A 13,291-nucleotide genomic window follows, 5' to 3' on the forward strand; every position below is an offset into this window, starting at 1 on the left:
TCCGTATAAGGCAGCGTCCTGCGTTCCTTCCTCACTGGGGGCGAGGGGGAAACGCTTCATGACTTGGGTAAGAGCTGGTTCTCTGTTCCAGGTGGTGACCCAAGTGACAACAGGATTAGAACCCCTCGGGTCAGGAGGGAGCAAACCTTTGGCCGCATTGGGGCCGAGGGAGGCGGTCAGGTTTCAGAGTAAGGGGGGAAAGTAGGAGGTCTTCACAACCAGGAAAATGTGGCCTCAGACCCAGGGCTGTGGAGTCAGAGTCGGAAGCAATTTTGGTCGGAGTCGGAGTTGGTAGAAATGTATCGACTCCAGCTTCAAAATAAAATTAATATTTTAATGTTAATATTAATTTTATTTTATTTATATTAATAAATTAATATACATTTGCCATTTATGAAGGAGTCGGACAGTAGAAAAATAGAGGAGTCGGAGTCGAAGGTTTGACGTACCGACTCCACAGCCCTGCTCGGACCAAACAGTGGTCCCAAAGAAGTGTTGCCAGTTGTCTGATTTATCAGGAATTTCTTTAGTCAGTTTCAACATTTTTATGATCTGAGTGCTGCAGCCCTGCTATAAACTTTTCACCCTTTCAGACTCTGGCTAAAAACAGCATGCACCAAGCCCTTTGCAAAGAGCAGGTTTTAAGAGCCTGCCTCTCCTCTTTCTCCCTCCCTGGCTTTCATTGTCCTTAACCTGAAGAAAACATTCATTGTCTATAGCTACAAGTACCAGCATGACGACGGGAGAGTCTCTTATCCGCTCTGCTTCATTTTCTCCAGCCCCGTTGGTAAGTCGAGCTCTGGCTGACTGGTAGGAAAGCTGCTTTGGTACAAATAAGACGCTGCAGCTGTTCAAGATGGAGACTGCAGACAGCCTGATGGAGAGCCATGTTTCGATCGGATGGGAGAAAGCCGTATCTTATAAAAGCGCTGAGATGAACCTGTGTGCATTATTGTGGTGGGGAGGGGGCAGGCTTGTCGACTGCCAATGTAAGGACCTCCATGTTTGTTTGTTTTTTAAGGGTTTACATTTTGGACCAAAGCCAGATGGGTTATTGCAAGGGATGAGAGGCTGTTAGAGCAGCTTTGGCCGAACCTGGTGCCCTCCAGTTGCATTGGACCGCTCCTCCTGTCAGCTCCACCTAGCAGCGCAGCCATGTTGGCTGGGGCTGATGGGAGTTGCAGCCCAAAATGGCTGTGCCATCGGGCTGATGGGAATTCTAGTTCAAAATGGCTGTGCCGTCGGGCTGATGGGAATTCTAGTTCAAAATGGCTGTGCCATCGGGCTGACGGGAATGCTAGTTCAAAATGGCTGTGCCGTCGGGCTGACGGGAATGCTAGTTCAAAATGGCTGTGCCGTCGGGCTGACGGGAATGCTAGTTCAAAATGGCTGTGCCGTCGGGCTGACGGGAATGCTAGTTCAAAATGGCTGTGCCGTCGGGCTGACGGGAATGCTAGTTCAAAATGGCTGTGCCGTCGGGCTGACGGGAATTCTAGTTCAAAATGGCTGTGCCGTCGGGCTGACGGGAATTCTAGTTCAAAATGGCTGTGCCGTCGGGCTGACGGGAATTCTAGTTCAAAATGGCTGTGCCATCGGGCTGACGGGAATTCTAGTTCAAAATGGCTGTGCCGTCGGGCTGATGGGAATTCTAGTTCAAAATGGCTGTGCCGTCGGGCTGATGGGAATTCTAGTTCAAAATGGCTGTGCCGTCGGGCTGACAGGAGTTACAGTCCAAAGCATCTGGAAGGCACCAGGTTGGTAAAGGCTGCAGCAGAGCAAGGAGTAGGTGACAAGTAGATAGGAGCAGCAGTGATGCGGCTGGCTTATTTCCACCCTCCTGCCTCTTCTCATGTCTGGCACCTCACAGATGCAACAGGCTCCTTCTTGTGGTGCAGGACGTGCAGATGTCCTCCTGGGGAGAGGAATCTCGGTGCAAGCAGGCTCTTTCTTGTGGTACGGTGGCTACGTAAAAGAAAAAAAATGGAGTAAAAATCCGTGATTGCTGCTTTTATTTTTTTAACAAACCCACCTACCCCAACTCCAGCACAAGTAGTTACGCTGTGATCTTGCACCCGCTTCTTCAGGGAAAATCACGTATCTTGTGAATGCACCTGTTTGCCAGTTTACTCTTCTCTCTGCTAAGCAGAGAGAACGGCAAAATTCCTCTCTGCTGAGCAAGCTAGTTACTGCCTAAAATTTGCACCTTTCCCCCCCCTGCATGAGAACCGATTTAAAGCAGTGAGGAACAACTCATGATTTTATTCATATGAAAATTTCTGTACTGCCAACATTGAAAAATAATAAAATTTATTATAATAATAAATCAACAATAAAATTAGATGAGATAGGATACGTCTGGCATTGGTTTTAAGTCAGTTGATCATGTTGGTACGTCAACATAGCTGGATTGCCCCTCAGGGAAAGTCTGGGTGCATAGGTAAGTTTTAGGGTGCCTAAATGCCAGTACTGTAGGTGCCTGACTCGTGTTCATTAATAGCGCATTCCAAAGGGTTGGTGGCCCCCACACTAAAGGACCTGCTCTTAGTGGGCATAAGATGAACTTCAAGAGCACAGGGCACAATCAGAGTGTCTCTCTTGAGGATCAAAGTCACTGTGAAGGGGTATACCTGGTCCCAAGGTGCTCTTAAACTTGGCTCTGTAGCATAGTGGCAACTAGCACAGTTCTTTGAACACAGGGGTTCTGCACTGTCAGAAGGACACCCACTTCAACAGTCCTGCGCCTGTATCCTGCTGCAGCTTCCGGGCCAACTTTAAGGGAAGCCCCACATAGAGCCCATTGCAGTAATCCAATCTGTAGCTTGGGCTTCCCAATCCAACTGTCACACCAGCCAAAGCTGGCAGAAGGTGCTCCAAGCCACACAGCCACTTCGGTCTCAAGTGGTATGGATGGATCCAGGAGCACCACTAAGCTCCTTCATCAGGATTGCAGCTCTATCCAGAACAGGCAACTGACAGATATCTTGGACTTGGGAAGTGCTCCCACCCAGAGCCTCTTGTCTTACCAGGATCCAGACTCAGTTAACTGGCCCTCATCCAGCCCACCACTACACCCGGGCACCGGTCCAGGTGCTGCACAGCAACACCTGATTCAGATGTTATGGAGAAACAAGAGTTGAGTGTCATCAGCATACTAATAGCACTGTGCTCCAAACCCCCTAATGACTGCTCCCAGTACCTTCAGAAAGATTTTAATGGGGGTAGAACTGTGCTGTGTAGAACCCCATAGAATAACTGCCAGGGGGTTGAAGAGCATTTCCCCAGTGCTCCTCTCTGTAACCAACCCTAGAACCACGGTAAAACAGTGTCCCCAATACCCATCCCACAGAACCAGGCCAGGAGGACACCGCGGTTAATGGTATCAAAAGCCACCGAGAAGTCAAGAAGGAGAAGCTGTTGGCAGCGGTGTATCGACTGCGTGTGCCCAGCAGGATAGAGCAAGTTGAAAGTACCCACACACAGGCCGTTAATTGTTAAGAGTCTTTTACTGACAGGATTTCATACAGGAACGGTTACAATACAGATACGAATACCTTCCTTTACTCTCCTAACACCCCCACACCTTGTAGTTCCTTTTTCAAGGTTTTATAGACTGGGTTTGCACTGTGCCAGCTGCAGCCTCTGCTGTTAGCTGTCCTTGAGGTGCTGCACACCTTAACCCTTTACTTGTCTTTCATTTCTGTCTTTCTGGAAAACTAGACAGATAGACTCCCCAGCAGCCTACAGCTCCCACCTTTTCCATAAAGACACATTTAATGACTTTTTTTCCCACAATTACAGTCAGTTTCTACTGTTATGGCGATCTTTATTTAACACATTCTAGGTACAATGTTTCACCATCATCCTTTTCTATGCACCTCTTCGTTCCTTGGCCCGTTACTGTGCCAATCTGAAACCTTTCAGGTGGTTTACCTAGATTCGCTCTTTCAGAGCGTCTCAATGTTACCTGAGGCTCTGTTTCCTTTTTGCCTCTCTCATCCACGCTAGCAAGAGGTCGTTCCTCTTCCTCCTGTTTTATCCCTTGTTCTATTTCATGTTCTGTGGTTGCGTCATGTTCATGTGAATTGCCTAGTTCAACATACTCAATGTTATCCCAATCCTGTTCCTGGACTTTGATGCTCCTGCTAAGCACCACCCTTCTCTGATTCTGTATCCAGATATGGTAATAAGCATTTTGGAATCCCAGTACATGCCCTTTTTGTGCTCTGGGAGCCAGTTTCCCATTCCGGTTACCTTTGGGAATGTGCACCCAGCATTTCGCCCCAAATCTCACAATATGCTGCAGTTTTGGTTTCTTTCCATTGAGTTTTTCATATGGTGACATGTGTATTGCCCTATGATAAAGCCTGTTTTGAATGTAATTGGCGTATAACATACACTCTCCCCAAAAAGCATTCGGTAAATCAGAGTCCCTTAACATGGCTCTTGTTGCATCCTGTAGAGTTCTATTTTTTCTCTCCGCTATTCCGTTCTGAAACGGAGAAAATGGGGCTGTTAAAGTTTGTTCTATCCCTTTCTTTAACAAATACTGCTCTAGCGATTTACCAGTGAATTCTTCCCCTTGGTCAGAGTGTATTCGTTGGATTGTTATACCGTGTTGCACCTCAATCTTTTTCACAAACAGTTTCAGTTTCCCCTCTGCTTCGTCTTTCGCATGTAACAAATATATGGTGCAAAACCTGGTATAGTCATCTACTATTACTAGAAAATATTTGGCACCACCTTGTGATCTTTGAAACGGTCCTGCAAGATCAATATGGATCGTTTGATATGGTGCACTTGTGCTATTCTCTGCTTCTTTACGTTCGGGAGCAACTGTGGCTTTAGTTTGATTACATATATCACATTCCACATGCTGGTTACACTCTTTTAATGTTATGTCCATACTATTACTGGGTGTTTTTATGATTGTACCGAATTTAGCGTGGCCTAGTTTCCTGTGCCATAGGTGAATGCATCTATCATGAGGTTTCTTGTTTGCAATCATAGTAGCACATCCTGTGTGGTTTAATTGTATGTAAAACAGTGCATTCTTAAGATACCCCTTCAAACAGAGTTTGTCCCCTTTCTTTATCTCACATGTCCCTTGTCTAAACGTGACAATATATCCCATTGCATTCAACTTCGTTACAGACATGATATTACTTTCTAAGCCTGGTACATATAATACGTCAGTCATTACAGTGTTAAGTACGCTTAACTTTACAGTTCCCCTCCCCAATACCTGTCTGTGCATGCCATCCGCAAGCACAACATCCTCTTTCGTGGGAAGTGTGGTTTTGAATAATGTTTTGTCCTTTATCATACTGTGGGTAGCGCCTGAGTCTACAACCCATACAGTGCAATCTCTGTCCTCTTTTCTTGAACCTGATACTCTTACTGTTTGTACTTTCGAAGGCTTCCTTCCTTGTCCTTTCCGCTTCGCTTCACAGTCTCTTTGTAGATGTGTGTTAGAACCACAGAGGTAGCAGGCCTTTAGTCCGAAAGACCGTGCTTCTGTTTCCTTAAAGTTTAGCTTTCTGCTTTCTCTTTTCTCATTTCGCTCCCTTCCTTCGGCTTCCTTTCGTCGCTCCCACTCCTGGAGCAGCTTGCCCGATACGTACTCGGCTGTCAGACCCTCGTCTGGCATAGCTTCCACTGAGCTTACGACCGGATCCCATGACGAATTCAGTGAAGAGAGAATGATGTACACTTGTTGCAACTGTGTGTGCACCACATTCCTTTCTTGCAGCTCCGCAAACAGTTTCTTTATCTCCAATAAATGGGCAGACATTGTCCCGTCATCAGGCAGCTTAATCTGATAGAGTCTTCATGCTAAATGGATTTTACTGCTGGCTGTTTTTCTTACGTGCACCTCGTTTAATGCAGTCCATATAAGCCTTGCTGTCGGCTTATCCTGTATATGCAGCAACTGGGAATCATCTACTGCCAAGATGATAAACGCCCTTGCTCTTTCATCCAGTCGAATCCATGGAGCCGGTTGCGGTTCCGCCGGTGGGTCGGTCACAATCACCTGCCATAAATCTTCCTTAGTAAGGAACGCTTGCATCCTTAATCGCCAACAGGAATAGTTTCGTTCAGTGAGCCTTTCCAAAGGCATCCCAGCTGAAAGTGAGACTGCCATGCCTGCAGCCACGTCCCCTGAACACTTCTGGACACTATTCCGTCACCCAACTGGCCTTCACAATTAAGCACTCTTTCTTTCTTCCTTGGCACTGTGGACAAGCTGCGCTTTCCAAGCTTTCGTAGCTTGCTGGGCTAGCCTCTGGGCTTGCTGGGCCTGCTGGGCTAGCTGGGCCCATAACCCTTGTTGGCAGCGGTGTATCGACTGCGTGTGCCCAGCAGGATAGAGCAAGTTGAAAGTACCCACACACAGGCCGTTAATTGTTAAGAGTCTTTTACTGACAGGATTTTGTACAGGAACGGTTACAATACAGATATGAATACCTTCCTTTACTCTCCTAACACCCCCACACCTTGTAGTTCCTTTTTCAAGGTTGTATAGACTGGGTTTGCACTGTGCCAGCTGCAGCCTCTGCTGTTAGCTGTCCTTGAGCTGCTGCACACCTTAACCCTTTACTTGTCTTTCATTTCTGTCTTTCTGGAAAACTAGACAGATAGACTCCCCAGCAGCCTACAGAAGCAAGACTACACTCCTTTTAGTCTTTCTTGATAAAGATTGGGGTAACCGAGGCTGACTTGGTCCCAAAACCAGGCCTGAGCCCAGACTGAAATGGGTCTAGATAGTTGGTTCCTTCCAAGGGTGTCTGCCGTTGCCCTGCCACTGCTTTCTCGGTTACCGTGATATTTGCAGCCATTCAGTAGTTGTCACAAACCATTAGGTCCAGCATGGGCTTCTTTAGGAGTGGTCATACCACTCCCTCTTTAAGGGCAAGTGGGGAATCGGCCCTTTGCATAAACAAAACGTGGATAGCGTCCTCGACCCAACCAGTCTTTTCTTGCCAGCTAGGCTTGATTAGCCGGAAGAGTCAGGGGTCTAGAGGGGATGTAGTTGGATACATTGTTGCAAACACCTTGCCACTGTAGTCCAACCCTTTCAGCTGAAATTGATCTTGCAAAACAGGGCAAGATGTCCTATTGGACCCCTTGCCAGGGAGCTGCGTAAACAGAATTGGTGCCTGTTGTCTTTGGGAAATATCTTTCTGGTAGGTTAGCATTCAGAGAAGTCAAAACGGTGCAGCTGAGCTCTTCTTGGGTACACACGTCTATATAGGGAGTAGTCCCTTGTTTGTTTTTCAAGTACTGCTTTTAACAGAATTGCTGAGGCTCTCTTGGTGTGTTCAGTGATGTTTTCTGTGAGAAAGGAGAGGCGCACCAACGCCAAACTTTTTAAAGTAATAAACCCTGTGTGAAAAGGATTTGATTGTTCCCTGAATAGCTATTTGCAAGCACGGTACGGATTGAAGAAGGCTTATAACTGAACAGACCGTCTAATGTGACTTGCTTTGCCTCTGCTTCTCTCTCTCTTTTCTCCCTCACCCCGCCTCTCCCCCAAAATTGTAGGGTGTAAGCCTGAGCAACAGATGATGTATGCTGGCAGCAAAAATAAGCTAGTACAGACAGCAGAACTCACAAAGGTAAATCTGGAACAAACCCATAATATGCTTGATATGAACTTGCTGCTTATCCTACTGCCTTAACTCTTACGCCGGTTTTAAACACTGCTATTTTCAGAGTGTGTGTCTAACATGGTGCTCATAAAATTCTGCCCTAAGCGGAAAGATTCAACTTTGTGGCCTGCACACAAATCTGTGTCCCTATAACTTAGGCAAAATCACATTTTTCTGCAAATTCTGCGGAGAGGCAGACAGCTGTACAAATCAGTCCCTATTTTTATGCTAGAAATTCAGCGGGGGAAGAGGGGGCCCTCCACCCCTGGCTTCAGATTTCACTGGGCATCATCTTTCAATTTTAAGTCCACATCTTTGTGGCCATATGGGCTAGCACTTGACTACTTGTACATGAACGCCTAAGTTTGCTAGGATGCTGAGTGCTATTTGAGGGGCACAGAGACACACAGCACTGGCTAATTGCTTGCTTTCATCTCTAGATAACCCTCTAAATTTCAGATGTGTTGGGAAGATGGGTAAGAGAGTCCCTTCCTCCCTTGCCTGCCTTGACTACTCTGCAGGGTTAACTGGGCCTAGGACAAGCCACCTGGTTCACAGTTGTGCAGAGCGAATCTGGGGTGAGGAACACTGGCCTGAATAATTTTTATTTAACAAAATTTACACCCCATTGGATTGTAATGAAACCCCTAAGCTGATTGCAGATAACAACAACATTAAAGTTATTAATAAAATATGGTTTAAAACAGGTATTTAAAAACATTCAAAGATAATTAAAATCAACAGTAAACAAAAAGAGATCAAAACACATGCCAATATTCTACGTGTTGGGATAGGCTTGCCTAAACAGGAACGTTTTAAGCCAGAAGGGTTACAGTGAAGACGCCTGCCTGGTGTCAGCGGGCAGGTAGCTGCAGAGCGTAGGTGCTGCCACGGTAGAAGACTGATTTCCTAGAAGTGCGGAACGAGTCTTTTGTGGCCCCTACAGGAGTGTCTGCACCGCAGATGGAAGGATGCTTTCTGCATTTCTCCTTGCGCACTCCAGCTTCCAAGGAAGACAGGATTTAGATCAGTCTTCCCTAACCTGGTGCCCTTCAGATGTTTTGGACTACAACTCCCATGTGCCCAGCCACATGTGATGGCACCAGGTTAAGGAAGGCTGATTTAGACTTCCAGGTATTTTTTGCACCCTTTAGCTTCTTACTGTTCCCTTGATCCCCCTGACCAAGCAGCAACACTTCTAAGCTAGTCTGTCTTCCACAGGGCTGGGTTCTCCTGCCTGGCCCATCGTTGCTTCCCTGAGGAGACTTTCTTCTCACCCCAACATATTTTCTAATATTGGCCAATTCCATTTTCAAATGCAACAAATAACCTGTGCTATGTGATCGATTGTAGGGGGGGTGTTCTGTTCCCCCCCCATCTTTGCCTTTTAAAATCAGTGTATGAATCAGTAGCTGTAAATGCCGCTGAACTGCATTCAGTTGTTATATGCCTTCAAGTCAATTACGACTTATGGCGGCTCTGAATCTTTTTTGGATACATTCATAGGATTTCCATGGTAAGAGGTATTCAGAGGTGGTTTACCATTGCCTTCCTCTGAGCCTACGGTACCCGGTATTCCCAGGTGATCTCCCATCCAAGTACTAACCAGGCCTGATCCTCCTTAGCTTCCGAGATCAGACAAGATTGGGCGCTTTCAGAGGGAGCATTAAATAACACCGCAGTGGCTAATGCACCACTTCTTTTTCTCCCCCAAACCACCTCATGTGATTCCTCTTTCAGGCCTGCACCTCTACTTCACTTCTTAGGTGAACTAAGAGATCCAGTATTGGTGAGGAGAGTTCTAGCCTCGCTTTCTCCCAGACGCATTAGGAGGAGAGTTCACTCCTGTGGTCCTTACCTGCAGTCAGAACTCAAAGTAGCCCTGAGGTTTGGCCTTTGGCTCCTGACAGCCTGCGCGGTGCCCTTTTAAGAGCACAAGTCAGTGTAGCGGCCTGTAGAGTCGGCAGAGGGAGGACAACGCCTTCTCCTGCTGAGCTTTCCAGCCTCTTTCTTCAGCTAGTAATCCTCACCGGTGAAACTGTGGTTTTGTAGCAACTCTAAAGAATGAACACTTACAGTGGTATAGCTTATACTGTGCTAGCATCATAGTTGTCACACCGTACCTTTCTTTTTCTCCTTTCTCTTTCTTTCCCCCTCTTTTTCTTCTTTTCTTTTTACAGGTTTTTGAAATCAGGAATACAGAAGACCTCACTGAGGAGTGGCTGCATGAGAAGCTTGGCTACTTCCACTGAAAGACTTATTAAGCATTCCAGCCTGGTGCGAACTGGAACCAGACGCAGCAGCTCCTCCTTTTTAGACCTACAAAGAATGCACTGTATTTATAGTAGTTTTCCTGCAGTGTGTGTATGTATTTACATATATATTTTTGTGCGTGCAAAGTTCATACAAGCGTGTGGGGGGTTGCATCTGCTGCAGAACTAAACTTTGCCCAGGGATGTTTTTCCTTTCTTTTCTTTTCCTTTCTTAGTAACTGTTTAAAAGGGAACAATTCTCCCCCTGCAGGGACGACAACAAAAAAAGATTATTATTATTTTTTTGCACTCTTGTGACTTAATATTTCTATATGGCTTAATCCAGAACTTGTAACTGATACAGGTATGTGGCACAGTCTCCAAAGGAACATCACCTGCACAATCCCCCTTAAGATGAATGGGACCCTCTCTACTGCTCCTGCTTGTGTCTGGGGTGTGTGTTTGCAGGATGTTCCCAGTCAAATATATTCATAGTCTGGAAATTTAGAGGAGCCTTTCTTCCCCCGCCCCCCCCCCAAGCTACAGACGCATCCTTGCTTGGGAGAGACTGGACAGTAACAGCTTTACGTGAAACAGCTTACTCTTGGGTGGCTTAATCTTCTAGGCATAAAGGGTTCAGAACTGGTCCCAAATGCAATCCTTCTGAAATATCATTACCAATTCTTTGACATCCTAACTTCTCCAACTTTCAGGATTGACCACTTCGTTTCCTCTTAAAATTCCAGTGATGTTCTCAGTTGATCTTGAGTCAACATAATTCCATTTCGGGTCAAAAGTTAGACCCTTCTATTTTTCTCTCTGCGTGTAGAAGATAGCATTTTTACTAGCTCAATGGGAAGTTGATTAAACAAAAACTGTAAGGGCTTGGTAACACTCTGGTGGACATCCCTTCCAGAAGTCTTTATATGTACTTTTTATTAACTGTTCTCTTGTCTTTTTATACAAGCACTTCTCTGTGTGCCTTTTTTTACTTGTCTTTATCTCTCAATTGATTGTAAGAGAATCTTACATTGCCAGTTTTTTAAAAAGCACTAAACTTGATACACAGGCCAGCGTGTCTAAAGGAACAGGCCTCACAGTGTCTCATTTACTTCATCTGCAGGGCATAAACTTCATGGCTTGTCCTGCTATGATCTAAAGTGGGATTCTTTGCCTGACAAAACCAAAAAAATCTACAAAAACAAACCCTCCTACTTAATATTTGAATGTCCTTCACAGCTTTCCGCTGCAGAAAGCACACATACAGAATTCCAATTGCAGAATTCCTGACTGTTTTGATTTGTCACCTTCTTCATTCCAAGCTAGTCCCTACCTTCCCCACTCCGGTGCTCTCCAGATCTTTTGGTCTATAGCTCCCATCAGCCCCAACCAGCGTTGTCATGGATTATGAGAGTTGTGGTCCAGTAACATCTGGAGGGCACCATGTTGGGGAAAACTGCTGGTATTGGTGCCCTGCATATCTCCTTCCCTTTCTTCTGGGACTGGGACACTTGTACAGGTTGCAGAATCCCACCTTCCTTGGCACACAACTTTAATTTCCTGGATGTGGAACGTGGCGCTTGAACTTTAATGGCTCTGCCTATAGGACTTTGGCCTGGCATTTCCCCTGGCCTCGACCTCTGCTGCTACGTTACAGCTTGCCCAAGGCCTTGGCCTGCCTTTTTCAAGAGCTGGGATGAACTGGAGGTATAGTAGTGCATTTCCCCATAGCCTGCCCTTCTTCCCAGTTGATCAAGTTCTATCTCTGGATGGGGAACCTTCAGGCCCTGCAGTTGTTGTTGTTATTGGACTACAACTCCCCTGACCATGGCCCGCGGTGACTGGAGCTGGGAGTCCCAGCAACATTTGTAGGCCCACAGATATTCCCTGTCCCTGCTGTCTGTTCAGACTCGTGCCGCTCTTCAGTGAGGGCTTCATAACTTCTGGAGCAATGTGGTCCTGCATGGCTGGGCCGTTTATTTATACATCTCTTTGGATTTTGCTACACTAAAATGTGAAATCGACTTCTGGGAGCAAACTGGCATTTACCTTTGGAGTGAGACTACAGGAAACCTATTTACCTAGCACTGCTTAAAACTGGGCAGAGCCACCAGTAGCCAGATAAAAATGTATCAGCAGGCTAGATCTGGGTTGGGGACTGCCAGGTAGCTATCTCTGTTCCAGATGAGGGGTGGGGTGGGGGACTTCCCAGCAGAAAACCTGATAGCCCTGGGCCATAGAACTGCTTCTCTCTCACCCAGAGGATGGGGGAGGTGCCCTTCTCTGGTACTTATTAGGTAAAACAGTTTGTCCCTGCTCACCGTAGCAACATGATGCAGGCAGTTGCTGTTGGGATGAGCTTTTTTGGTCTGCCTAATCCTACAGGCTTTTGTGCAGCAGCTGATACAATCAGGGTGTTAAATGTCTTAACAGTGCAGTTGATACTGATGATTTGAATGTTTGGGAGATCTTATTGTCCTTTTTTGCAGGTGATATGATTGTGAAACATCGTGTTGGGTGTCTTTCCTTTTTACTTTTAGACTAACGACAATCTTCTACTTGGTTTAATTTGGGAAATTCATTCCAGCCTTGGATTTTTTCTTCAGTTCCCCCCCCCCATAACTATATGTCAACCACATTAAGAAAGACAAGATAAGTGCACACATAGACACACATCCCTAGGGTTGGGGTGGGGAACAATCAAGATTCCAGTAAGAAAACAATGCTTTTTATAACGAAGTTAATAAATTAACCTTTTTATTGACAGGGTGTCCTTTTTAATACCGTAAATAGTATAGGATGTCTTTTTGCTAGAGATTAACCAAGTCTGCAAAAAGTTCACTTTTTAATAACATTTCAGTTTATAAATTGGAAGGATTTGTTGAGGAAGCATTGCCTAAAGCTGCTCTGAGCTGCTTCGTGAAAGACTGTGGTGTAAATGCAAAGGATCATAAAGAACAGTTTCCATGAAAGATGTGCCATGGATGTTCTTGTTCTCAAATTGAAAAGCAGCTGTAAATACCTAAAATAAATCCTGTATTCTCTGAAGGAGTGGAATGACTGATGCGCTTTTCTTTCATGACGTGAAACCTACACTGGAATAACAAGCTTTGTATTTGTATAAGCCACCAATAATAACTTCTGCAGAAGCTCTCTGTAAAATTCTTGGGAGTCTTCCAACGGGGTCAGTTGTATGATTCCCTTGTATGATTCTTCTGCTTCAGGCAGTTTCCAAAAGGGGAGTTACCAACAGACCAAAACTGGTGGTCGCATGTCCTACCAGAATCATACAGGCCTCTTCAAGTGGATTCTGCTGTTGGGCCTGGTGAAGCAGTCAGGCTTGGATATTCTTGGGTTGTGCACTCACCATACATTTAAATACATCCCCTC

General features: G+C 45.7%; 1 protein-coding gene across 4 annotated transcripts in view; it reads left to right on the plus strand.

The window, feature by feature from the left end:
- GMFB (glia maturation factor beta) overlaps window positions 1-12,952 on the plus strand; it is a 510,168-nt gene extending 497,216 nt beyond the window's left edge. For all 4 annotated transcript variants that reach the window (XM_061612525.1, XM_061612526.1, XM_061612527.1 and 1 more), the window contains exons 5-7: window positions 705-787; window positions 7,543-7,616; window positions 9,830-12,952. In XM_061612525.1, the coding sequence (XP_061468509.1) occupies window positions 705-787; window positions 7,543-7,616; window positions 9,830-9,901 (229 nt within the window). In that variant the 3' untranslated portion in view covers window positions 9,902-12,952. The remainder of the gene's footprint in view (window positions 1-704; window positions 788-7,542; window positions 7,617-9,829) is intronic.
- Window positions 12,953-13,291: the final 339 nt, after the last annotated feature.

The sequence above is a fragment of the Rhineura floridana genome, chromosome 2, assembly GCF_030035675.1.
Source record: "Rhineura floridana isolate rRhiFlo1 chromosome 2, rRhiFlo1.hap2, whole genome shotgun sequence".
Taxonomy (NCBI): Eukaryota; Metazoa; Chordata; class Lepidosauria; order Squamata; family Rhineuridae; genus Rhineura; species Rhineura floridana.